This window comes from Tachysurus vachellii, chromosome 1 (genome assembly GCF_030014155.1).
Source record: "Tachysurus vachellii isolate PV-2020 chromosome 1, HZAU_Pvac_v1, whole genome shotgun sequence".
NCBI lineage: Eukaryota > Metazoa > Chordata > Actinopteri > Siluriformes > Bagridae > Tachysurus > Tachysurus vachellii.
The window spans coordinates 6,705,654-6,718,689 of record NC_083460.1 but is presented as its reverse complement, the minus strand read 5'-3'; the positions used below and the strand labels follow the sequence as shown (position 1 = coordinate 6,718,689).

Sequence of the window (13,036 nt, the reverse complement as noted above, 5' to 3'; positions counted from 1 at the left end):
ATGTGTGTGTGTGTGTGTGTGTGTGTGTGTGTGTGTGTGTGTGTGTGTGTGAGAAACTGGCTGATGGAGTGATCAGTGTTACAGTAACAGTGCCTATGCGGAGCTACATTATTGCACAAGCTTAACCAGATGATCTCCTCATGTGTTAAACACATGCATGCGCAAATAAGTTCACAATCATTTTAGGGTTCAAAAATGCACACGGGGGATTTGAAACTATACAGAGCGTTCCAGATGAGGGAAAAACGTCAAGTCTGAATTGAGTGTGTATCTGAGTGCTTTTAGGGACAAAATGCAGGTCAGTGACAATGCAAATGAATTCATTTAACACCCGCAGTGTGATTTACTAAGCCTGAAATTCACTTTAGAAACAACTGCGTGCACAAATTACATTTATATGCCTAATTGACCAGTTTAATAACTTATATCCACATAAATCAAATTGCTTTTTTTTTTTTAAATAAAACTTGAAAAAGTACTGATAGAAAGTGTGAATCATTATCATATGTAGTTGCAGTTTACACAGTGTAGCTCGTATGGGTTACGAAAAAGGAGAGTTTTATATATACATATAGTTCATGATTACTGGATGATAAAAATGAAACCACAATGTTTTGGAATTCTCAAATTAGCTCAGAAGCTGTTGGTTAATTTTCTAACACAGAAACATTCAACGTTATTTAGGCTCGTGCTCTAATACTATACGTTTCTATAGTAGCATATTATACAGGGACGTCTCCTAAATGTTAACCTGACTAGGGACGTCTGAATAAATGTCATTGACTAGTGTGTTGTTAATTAATGGAGAAAAAAGTTTCATCGTTAACCTAGTAACGATTTCTGTATGGAAACATTTTTGAAAGGAATCGCTGGTGTCATTCGGAGCTATTAAGAATTAAGTTATAACATAAGTGATAACAGGAAATAACTTTTTACATTAGCCATACCTATAATCATATAGAAAGTATCACATAATTCTTTAATAGATTAAAAAAATGGAGAAATTTCTGTTGTACGTGTGGAATAAAACACAAAATGTTATATTGTTGTTGGAACGTAATCAGCTTTCGCATCACGGCACCACGTTGCTGATTAATCTCCTGCAATCACGAGAATGTAAGTACGCTATGTTCACACACAATAATTTTAACGCTGCAAGTCGCCGGTCTCTGTACCGAGAAGTCGTCTGTACAGTACGTGCGCCTTATATATACTGGTTGCCATGGTAACAACATTTAGCAGTAGGCAGGGAAACTAGCATTCAACAACAAACAGTTTTCTAGCTGGTAAAATGAAACATTCTGGAGGGAGCTTTGTTGTTTGTTTGTAAGATTCAGCAGCGGATATATCTGCATCGTATCGTACGGGACGAAGGATACTACTGTCTTTACTCCCGTAGCTAGTCCCTTCACCAAATTTGTAGCTTTTCTCAATGCTGTCACTTCAATGAGGTGGACACGCTCACATCTTGGTGCGGCAGGAAAGCTTGTGTCACCGGAAATCGCCAAATCTGACTGGATATGAAGATATATTTTCTGTACTGTATGTGTACAGTACGTTTCTGTACTGTATGTGTGAACGCAGCATTAAATCAGTTACACGTGGTAGCATAGATAGATCACCTTTATTTATATATTAGAGCAGCACAGAGAGTACACCGTAAAATCAAACAACTCCGTCCACGTATATAGTCATGTTCATGTTCATGGAAATTTGCATGTTTTTATTTTTATGCGATACATAATACCTTTTCAATGACATATATAAAAAGAACTGCATCCTGTAAGAGTAAACACTGTTCCTTCTTATTTCTTTGTATCTTCTTTTAAAAGACAGAAAAGTCACTGGTTGAAGTCAGGTTCTGTATGTCCAGCAGGCAGTACAGTACTAATTACTAACTAGTCAGGGCGAGAAGCGAGGTTGAGAGCAGTGGTGATGGTGAGCACAGGCTGCAGTGGTCTGTAGCAGTGTGTCAGTCAGGGATTAACGGCAAATCGGCACAGACGCTGCTTACACTAGCCAGAAATCACAGACACGGTCATAAAACACTCCTCTACTCTCTCTGTCTCTCTCTGACTCTCCTCGATACTTCTAGTTTTATTTCCTGAGGCTGGCGCCTCTCATTCTAGAGCACACTCACACAATGAAGGGAACGAGTAGCTCGTGTTTGGACATTATGTGTTTGTTTTGGGTGCAGATTCTGGTACAGCTTGTGTCTGTTACTTCCCGCTTCAGCCAAGTGCCTTCAACATGTATAGAAAAGTTTAAAAGAAAAATACAAAGCCAGACTAATATATTCCTGGTGATTTATAATGTACTTTTCGGTTCTGATGCACAATCCAATCATTCATTCATTCATTCAATTGATTGATTCAGTTCCATTTATTAATTCAATAATTTGATTCATTCAATTGATTCATTCTTCTGTAAACACTTTATCCTGGTCAGAGATTTGAATCCCAGCAATACTGGACATGAAGCAGGAAGACACCATGGATGGATCATAAAGCACCACACACAATGCCCTACAATTCCACACAGCGAGTGACCTCGGGATCGACTCAAGACTACCCTCAGCACCTCCACACCACCATGTTTGGTACACTCACTCACTCACTCATTTTCTACCGCTTATACGAAACTACCTCAGGTCACGGGGAGCCTGTGCCTATCTCAGGCGTCATTGGGCATCAAGGCAGGATACACCCTGGACGGAGTGCCAACCCATCGCAGGGCACACACACACTCTCATTCACTCACGCAATCACACACTACGGACAATTTTCCAGAGATGCCAATCAACCTATCATGCATGTCTTTGGACCGGGGGAGGAAACCGGAGTACCCGGAGGAAACCCCCGAGGCACGAGGAGAACATGCAAACTCCACACACACAAGGCGGAGGCGGGAATCGAACCCCCAACCCTGGAGGTGTGAGGCGAACGTGCTAACCACTAAGCCACCGTGCCATGTTTGGTACAAAATAATAACAATTTGTTTCCCATCAGCTGAAGGTGGAGTGACTAGTGTTGTCAGAGGATCGCATGTGGGAAAGCTGCGGGAAAAAGCTTCACCTTCATCTCATATGATATGATGCATATCAAATCAGGTCAATTTTTATATATACGAACACAAAATCTCCCTCCGGAATGTTTCATTTAAGTGGCAGGAAACTGATTTATTGTTGAATGATATTTACCCTACCTACTGATAAACGCTATTACTATGGCAACCAGTAGAAAGAACACCTACTGATGACTTCAAAGTAGATCGACTGGCGACGTGCAGCGATAAAATACAATTCCTTATGATATTGCGGGACTTTTAATAAGAAACCGTGAGATAAACATCTCAAAGGTTGAATGCTTCAGCTTTACAGAATGATCAGGATCTTGACACCTGAACAAAAAACCCTTTCTAAATGTCTCTAGATTTTGATAACGTACGTATCAGCAGTACCCTAGAGAAGGGTTTCTTTTCAGGGCTTCTTTGCCGTCCTGTCTCATTGTTCCAGCCACAAAGCTCACCCGGCTGCTGCATAATTGCCTTGTAATGAGTGTCATTATATGTGCTCTAGTCTAGTGGAACCTGTAAACCTTAATTAAGTCAGTCGCATTCAGATCTGCCCAACCTCGGCCCTCGGAGCAAAGCTGTGTGTCAGGAGTGCACAGACCACCCCATGTAGAACTAATCACTCCCTCTTTCTTTCTCTCTCATCTCCCCACCCACCCACCCATACACTCACACACACACACACACACACAGACACACACATACACACACACACACAAAGAATGCCTTTTAATAAAAAGGGTTACCACACTTACGCATTAAAACTGCACACCTGGGCCCGCTTTTTGATATTTATAGCAAACTCCAGCTCTCCAGCTCAGGGAAAACTCCACGTGCAGGTAAACACAATGTGGCACAAGTCATTTGTATTGCTCTCTCATGCAATGATTTATGGAGGCGACTGCTGGAGAAAAGGTACTACCTGAACTACAATAGAAATGACCTCACGTACATGATGTTATTATGCTTAAAGCATACCTTTCAAATACTGATCCTGAAGAACACCTAGCGCCGACATAAATATGAATCCTAATGCAAATAAGGCTCAGTGTTTCTCATTTATCATTCTTAGCTTCCGTCTTTCTGTTTTTCAGGGATTACAGCTTTTAACGCAACAAAACACAGTGCTATCTCACTGCACACCTCTCGCGTGTTTTCTGATTAGCTGCACTTTCAATGTCCCAGGAGGAAGCGTGTGTGTTTTTGACCTGAACAACATTATCTAAAAGCTTCGTATCAGCCTGTCGGTTCTATATTCAGTATTCATTTAAATATTCGGCTTATTTCAAATATTTTTTTCCCCCGAAGTCTTGAAAAGTGCAAACTTGTGTGTCATCGTGTAGTCATGGTGCTTAGATGTCCCGCAACAATAATGATAATAACGATAATGATAATAAAGATTGTTGTTACTACTACAGAAATCCATCCCCTACCTTTAAAAACAAAACTATGTCATTGTTTATTATTATCATAAGCAATAATAACGCTCTGTGCCATAAATTAGCCAGACTCGTTACTCAGTAATGAAGTACCGCGTCAGTTATCCTGTGGTGGAATGATGAACTAATAACAATAAAAAAAAAAGAGAGAGAGAGAGCGGCCACAAACGTGTGATTTATGGTTTGCTTTACTTCCTTCTGACAAATGGTTTCATATATTCTAATGCAGTACAACCAGCATTAAGGTCTATTCATAGTCTAGCTTAAAGTCCCATTGGGAAATTCATAAAAGATCGCTTTACCAGGCTCATGTCATAACGTAATAAACATTTCTATGTTAGGAGGTTGCTTCAAATACAATATATAAATCTTATTAGTAGAGAAACATCCTGTACTTTGGAAAACATTCTGCTTTTACTTTAATAAAAACTAGAAATAAATAAAAGCATATATAAGATGCTAAAGAAGATCGATGCTATAATCCAACAGAGCTTAAAAGCCTAAGTGTGCTACACACAGAGACATCGTTTAACACGATGTTACACCAGATGCCGTGTGGAGGCTTCTTTAGCCGTGTCAGGCGCATGGACTAACAAGCTACACACCCCAAGCATTTGATTGGTCATTACAAGGATCTTGAATCTAGTATTATATTAATCTTTATATTATTTTTTGTAATAACCTTTTGTTTTATGTTTACGTTCTTGTAAAGCTGCATTGAGACAATGTCAATTGTAAAAAGCGCTATACAAATAAATTTGAATAGAATTGAATTGAATACAAACAATGCAAGGCGGATGGAGTGCAATACTGCTGCGTTTGTTACTAGAGTTGTTATGTACATAGCGTCTAAGTCCTTAACTAGCTGTTCTTCCTACAGCCAAACTGGCATTTGCTTGGAAATGTATACAAATAATGTCAGCTAGTATTCTCTTCCTCGTAATAATAATAATAATAATAATAATAATAATAATAATAATAATAATATTTGGCATCACGGGGGGCACGGTGGCTTTGTGGTTAGCACGTTTGCCTCACACCTCCAGGGATGGGGGTTCGATTCCCGCCTCCACCTTGTGTGTGTGGAGTCTGCATGTTCTCCCCGTGCCTCAGGGGTTTCCTCCGGGTACTCCGGTTTCCTCCCCGGTCCAAAGACATGCATGGTAGGTTGATTGGCATCTCTGGAAAATTGTCCGTAGTGTGTGATTGCGTGAGTGAATGAGAGTGTGTGTGTGTACCCTGCGATGGGTTGGCACTCCGTCCAGGGTGTATCCTGCCTTGATGCCAGATGATGCCTGAGATGGCACAGGCTCCCCGTGACCTGAGGTCGTTCGGATAAGCGGTAGAAAATGAATGAATGAATGAATATTTGGCATCACGTGGGTCTAAAGAAGCATGTCTTAGCCCTGATTGTCCTGCACTTGCAGCTGTTATGCAATAGGAGGAGACCTGGATAATGAAGTGGAAATTTGCAAACGACTAAATTGGAAGAAAATCGGGTTACAAATTCGAAGACCCGAATTGACATGCAAATGAAATCCATTAGAGTTTGTCAGAGTACAAAAGCCTTTTCTTCTCCAGAACCCTATTCATTTAAACTCATTTCTAAAGCCCTATCAGGTTGTTTGAAATAGTTTCGTTGGTGTAACTCGAGCATTTATTTAACATGATCATTGGCCTTCAATGAAAATTAAAATCCTTCAATGGTTATTTGGATATTTAGGCAAATGACTATTTTCCCTTTATTAGAGGTCACATTTAAGAAGCAAAATCATCAACACATGAAGAATAAGCTTATTTCCAGCTGTGAGGTTTGTTGAATGTGCAGACACACACGCAGACGTGCTGAAGATGAAGCCTGACAGATTCCATTTTCGAATCGCTGCAAACAGCAGGCTGATTTTCAGCGCATCTACGACAGAGATTTTCTAAACCAATAAAACGCATAACATTTATCACTGATGGTGTGTATCTATGCTTCTCAGACAATACAATGCACAATTTGATACGTAATAATCAATCTGATGTATGAAAGACAAATCTGGAACAGCCAACCGATTCAATTCGACGTGATGCGACGCAATATGATGCAATAGGATGTAATTCAGTATTATGCAAACAGTTTGATGTTCATTTTACTTTTTTGACACGGCTTGCAAGAAAACATCCGGTAGCCATAAATCAACACATTACATTACAAAGATCGCTTCAGATTTTGATGACTAGAATATTTTATTTAGAACGCGTTTTGTTAAAATGAGATTCCTAGAAACACAGACTGATATTTAAAAAAAACAACTCTTGCTTTTGTGAAAAATAACAAAGGAAAAAATAGCTGGTTGTGTGGAATGGGAGACCACACCTCCTTCTTTGGAACTGGCAGGTACATAAGCCATGTCTCATTCATTGTAACTGACCATCAAAGAAGCCACACCTCCTTCACGCTGACTTAGACTGTATCCACACAGTCTATGCATCGTTTACTAAGACTGACGGGCACAGAACTGATCCGCCTTCACCACAAGGACTGAAAGCTTTAGAGACCACAAACACAGAGGCATGCCTTGTTATATTAGAACCTACAAGGAGAAGAACCACAGACTATGCTTTCTTTACTGGGAATGACTCAGGAGACACACAGGACATGTCTTTTTTGCATAGGACTGACTTACCGCACCTACTTCAATGGGTCTGACTATTAGAGAAGCCATGCTTTCTCCTCTGGCACTGACAGGCTCAGACGTCATGCCATGACAGAGGCTGAAATGAAACAGATGGCATGACTTTCTGAAGGACATATATGGATAAAGGTCCAATGAGACAGGCACAGAGGACATGTCTCTTTTAAAGAGACTCTTGACACAGATGACACTCCCATTTCACCAAGACTGACAGACACAAAGGACATGTCTCCTCTGCTGAGACTGACATACACAGTGGACATGTCTCCTCTGCTGAGACTGACATACACAGTGGACATGTCTCCTCTGCTGAGACTGACATACACAGTGGACAGGTCTCCTCTGCTGAGACTGACATATACAGTACAGTGGACATGTCTCCTCTGCTGAGACTGACAGACACAGTGGACATGTCTCCTCTGCTGAGACTGACAGACACAGTGGACATGTCTCCTCTGCTGAGACTGACAGACACACTGGACATGTCTCCTCTACTGAGACTGACATATACAGTGGACATGTCTCCTCTGCTGAGACTGACATATACAGTGGACATGTCTCCTCTGCTGAGACTGACAGACACAGTGGACATGTCTCCTCTGCTGAGACTGACAGACACACTGGACATGTCTCCTCTGCTGAGACTGACAGACACAGTGGACATGTCTCCTCTGCTGAGACTGACATATACAGTGGACATGTCTCCTCTGCTGAGACTGACATATACAGTGGACATGTCTCCTCTGCTGAGACTGACAGACACACTGGACTTGTCTCCTCTACTGAGACTGACATATACAGTGGACATGTCTCCTCTGCTGAGACTGACATATACAGTGGACATGTCTCCTCTGCTGAGATTGTCAGACACAGTGGACATGTCTCCTCTGCTGAGACTGACAGACACAGTGGACATGTCTCCTCTGCTGAGACTGACAGACACACTGGACATGTCTCCTCTGCTGAGACTGACATATACACTGGACATGTCTCCTCTGCTGAGACTGACATATACACTGGACATGTCTCCTCTGCTGAGACTGACAGACAGAATGGACATCTCTCCTCTGCTGAGACTGACAGACACACTGGACATGTCTCCTCATACTGAGCATGTCATATAAGAACCATTCATTCTTTCTTTAGAACTTATAGTGACTCAGAATGACATGGTCAGGAGACTATACAACTCTGCTAGACTGAGTGGGACAGAGGACAGGTCTCATTTCCTGGAAGTGACAGACACAGAAGCCACGCCTCCTGAAGCTGACAGACACTGGTTATGCCTCTTTAGTTGAATGATACATTCAAAGTGAATGCCTGCTCCTGTTTCTGCACTTCCTTTCCACACCAGAACACACTGTAGTGGCCTCCCAGCATCTAATGCATGTGAATGAAAGGAAATGAAATGAAATGAAAATCTAATGCATAATAAATTCTAGCCTGGCCCAGTGTATTCTTGCATGTGAACACTTGTGTGAATAGGCGCAAGCTCTTGTCACGTCTCGCTGGTGCGTTTCATCTTTCACGAGAGAATCCTGTTGCTTATTACAATATTTAGAAGCAGCTCTTTGAAACCCTGAGCCCACGATTACTTCAGGATGATGGACGCTCCCGTCCTCGACCAGTACCTGAACCCAGAACGCTGTTAATGCAAAACTGAATGATGGATTGAAGAGAGATGCTTTCGGATACGGAGACAGTGTGTTGGAAACGACCTCCTACCTAAGTCAAATGCTCGCAAACAGTTCGGAGAGAAAGAGCAGGTGAGTGAGAGAGAGAAAGAGGGAGAGAGATAGAGTGAGTGTAATCCAGACCAAGAGCGAATGATGACTTATGGTTAAAAGTAAAAGTAAATCGGGCATGGAGAAACAGGGAATCGCTGCTGTGCCGCTCTAGGCGGCGGCTTTTAGCAGGAATGTGCCACTTATTCTACACCTATTCATCATTCTCTGTTTCCCTTCATGCACAAAACTAATACTCTTTACTTCTGGCAACAGTGGGTTTGTGAAACGATACACAATTATTCAAGTGTTCAATATGGATTGTCCACAGCCACATTAATCACTTTTAGTAGGATTCCAATCCTGAATATTGGCATTACTGATACTGATACAAGCTTAAATACGATCAGATCCGATTTGGAACATAAAGTACAGTTATTAAAAAGGTAATTATTTGTAATTGCACTCTTTGGTGTCATCCAGATGAGGATGAGGTTTCCTTTCGAATCGGGTTTCTTTCAAGGTTTCTTCCTCATCATCTCAGAGTTTTTCATCACCTTTGGCTTGCTCATGAAGGATAAAATCTAAATTTTAAATTTCAAACTTTATGATTCTTATTCTGAAGTTTCATGTTCCTGTGAAGCCATTTTGCGACAATGTCCATTGTTAAAAGCGCCATACGGATAAAATTCAATCGACAGAAGGTATTTTCTGAACGGACATTTGTGTGTGTTATTTCCTACATTAACAGTAATTTGATGGAGGAAAAAAACATTTACAGCATTTATCTTTACCACATAAAATCTGCATCTTTTTTATTTTTTTTATTTGCACACCAGTTATAAGTAGGAACAAATAAAAGCAACAAATGTTTAGTATCATGAGAATATCAAGGTCAGCCCTGACCGATCGTGTACATTTGTCGTGACGGAAAAAGTTGTTTTTTTTCACATTCTGATGAACACGGCAAAATTTTACAGAGTTTCGTGTATTAAAAAAGGCATGTGGTACTTTTTTATCAGATTGTAATCACATTTAACATCGTGACATCATCCCTTCATCCATCACCTCTCGCTTTCATCTCTCTTAAAGTTAATGATTAATCACTGAAAACTTGACTTTGTCTTTTATTAGATGTTTTTAATGTTAGTGTTAAAGAACAGCACAATTTGAAATGTGGTTAAGATTAACCTGTGTAGAGTTTCCACCATACAAATCTCTATGAATGAGTTGTTACTATGGAAACAATAGAGTATTTGAAACAGCGCATTAATAGGAACGTGTTAATCAGCATCTTCTGACCAGTCGGATTCGAGAATACAGCAGTGATGTGCTATAAATAGATTTCCTTATATATTAAATCAAGAGTTGTCTCTTGCGTCCTACAGTGTGCTGCACAATCTCTGTCTCTCTCCCTCAGACACACACACGTACACACACAGTATCATGCTCTGTAACTAACCCGGTCTCACTACTATTCTATTGATTTTGTGTTCTGTAACATGCCGTCCCAAAATTGTAAATCAATGTTAGTTGAACACTAATGTAACAATTAAGCCCTGAGACAGATTGAAGCAGCAGCAGCAGTGTGTGTGTGTGTGTGTGTGTGTGTGTGTGTGTGTGTGTGTCATAGAGACAAAAAGAAAGAAAGATTCATTCTGCCAGCCTACTACAGGTGTGTGTGTGTGTGTGTGTGTGAGAGAGAGAGAGAGAGAGAGAGAGAGAGAGAGAGAGAGAGAGAGAGAAATAGAGAGAGAGAGAGAGAGCGCTGTATATGTCTCAAGGGGAAAAAGGAGTTTTACAGAAAATAAATTAGAGAAATAAGAAGCTGCACGGTAAAAATTCTTCTCGCCACGTGACCACGACGTTTTACCTGCATTTTAATCGAAAATACGTGTATAAACAAAAGGCCTAATAAACTATCTAGACTAAATGGTATCATATGCGTTTTATACTATAATAATAAAAATAATACAGCTGGTCACGTGTTTGAATAAACTCGTTTATGTTTTGTGATGGCGCAAAAAAAATAAAATAAAACTTTTTAGAAAAGCTCAATGAGGATGAACTTTATTTGTCCTGAGCAGTGGCGCGTGCAAGTCGGACGCAAAACGTTGCGCGCGTGCACTCACGCGCAGTGCCGAGAATTAGAGCTGCGCAATATTAACTTACGTAAATCGTCACTCCGAAATTTTTATTTTATTTTTTAATCTATCATTACACCGATTAGGTTATTGATAAACGAATCCTCTCTTCAGTCGTGGTTGTTTTTGTAAAATAAAAATAAAAATAATCTGTAACAGACCTAAATAGCATTTTTGCTGTTGCTCAAATAAATAACGCTTGTGGATATTTAAGCGTCTCACATAAAGAGTTTACTATCGGTGTAGTAGAAGGCACGGTTTGATAACGTAATGTCAACGTTAACATTAACATCATTCAGGGCGCAACACGCGCGCGCCGTTTGTTTTTTTTTGTTTTTTTAGGATGCCCTACTTCTGCGCGCGCGAGCACAAACCGTGCAATAAACAAGTGGGAGTGACCCCAGCATGCAGCATGTCCACCTGCTGTGGGTTGTTCCGTGACACCTTGTTGTCTTTTCTATATATAAAAAAATAATTTATAAAAATTTTAAAAAAAAAAAAAAAAAAAGAAAACAAAACCAGTTTGTTTTTGGTGCACAAAGAAGCGTAATTGTGATTGTCGTGTTGTTTGGCATCAACAAATGTTGCCTTTGTTGTTTATCATTCTGGTTATTGTCTAGGACAGAATTGCTCGATTGATGGCAAAACACTAGCAGGCGATTATTAGTGTGGACGAAATAATAGAGAAGCATCAAGCATCAAGACGCTTGGGTCCTAAACAGCCGCGAGCACAAAGTGTGTAAGGGAGAGTTAAAGCGCGGTACCTTTGTGCATGCCGGTGTATCGGTCCTTCAGCACGGTGAGCTCGTGGATCTTGCCGAACTGTTCGAACAACGGTTTGAGGTCCTTCTCCTCGAGGTTGCGTGGAATTTGGCCCACGAAGAGCTTGATGGCGTCCTGGTCCTTCATGGCGCCGCCGTCGGCGTGGATCACGGAGCCGGACTCGGGGCCGCTCATGGGCTTGGGGAGCGCGAGGTGCGCGTGCTGTGGGCTCGGGGCTGCTGACAGTGGTGCGGGTGACGCGCCGAGGAGCGCGCTGGCGTGGGCGGGCTGCGGGGGAGTCTGATGCTGCTGCTGATGCTGCTGATGCTGATGCTGCCGCCTCACTTCACTCTGCGTGAATCTGGCCATTCTGAGCCGAGCGCGCCGGAGACAAGCGGAGCGGAGCGGAGAGGAGAGGCGCGGGCAGGCGGGAGGATAATAATAACAACATACACACGCGCACACAACACACACACGCGCGGGGGCGGGCTAGTACGCACACATACACACACATATACACACGCACTTAGACGTTCGCGCGTGCGCGAGCGCCGGGACACGAGAGTAGTGAGCGCTCACATGGAAGCGAGGGCGCACTTACTTTTATTTTTTTTATTCGACACATGTCGCGCTCGCGGCCTCCGTAAAATGATGGAGGGGGAATGAGAACAAAACGGGACACCAACTCATCACACGGCTCTCTTCTACCCCCTGCTGGACACTGTGAAATATTGTTTTTCCTTTCATTACTAATAATCATTAAACTGTTTTTATTTCACATGACCAACCAATAGGTCTACAGCTATAATAACAATAACAGCTTTGGTACTAATTGATAGTAATCTCATCCATCATCTCCTCCATCATGGTTCCCAGCTCTGGTCCTGAAGAAATGCCTTGCACATTTAAGTGTTTTCCTGCTATAACACACCTAATTAGACTGATTAGCTAATAAATTGTGAGCTGTGTGTGTATTAGAGAAAGGAAAATTCTACAAAAAGCTCTAAAAAAAACTACCCCAGAAACAGGAACCCTGTACTCTAAAGGGATCCAAACATCCCAATAAAATGTTATCACCACCATAGCAGTATTCCTTCCTATCTGTAAGATAACTGCAAATCAATAAGCACTGTGAATCAATACAAACACTATAAATCAAAACCCACACTGTTAATTAATACAAACAGTTTAAATCAATACAAACAATTAAACTA

The 13,036-nt window shown here is 41.3% G+C and overlaps 1 protein-coding gene across 3 annotated transcripts in view; it reads right to left on the bottom strand.

Annotated features, from left to right (window-relative positions):
• LOC132845943 (CUGBP Elav-like family member 5) overlaps positions 1-12,564 on the bottom strand; it is a 204,500-nt gene extending 191,936 nt beyond the window's left edge. For all 3 annotated transcript variants that reach the window (XM_060870367.1, XM_060870383.1, XM_060870375.1), the window contains exon 1: positions 11,825-12,564. In XM_060870367.1, the coding sequence (XP_060726350.1) occupies positions 11,825-12,191 (367 nt within the window). In that variant the 5' untranslated portion in view covers positions 12,192-12,564. The remainder of the gene's footprint in view (positions 1-11,824) is intronic.
• Between the last annotated feature and the right edge of the window lie 472 nt (positions 12,565-13,036).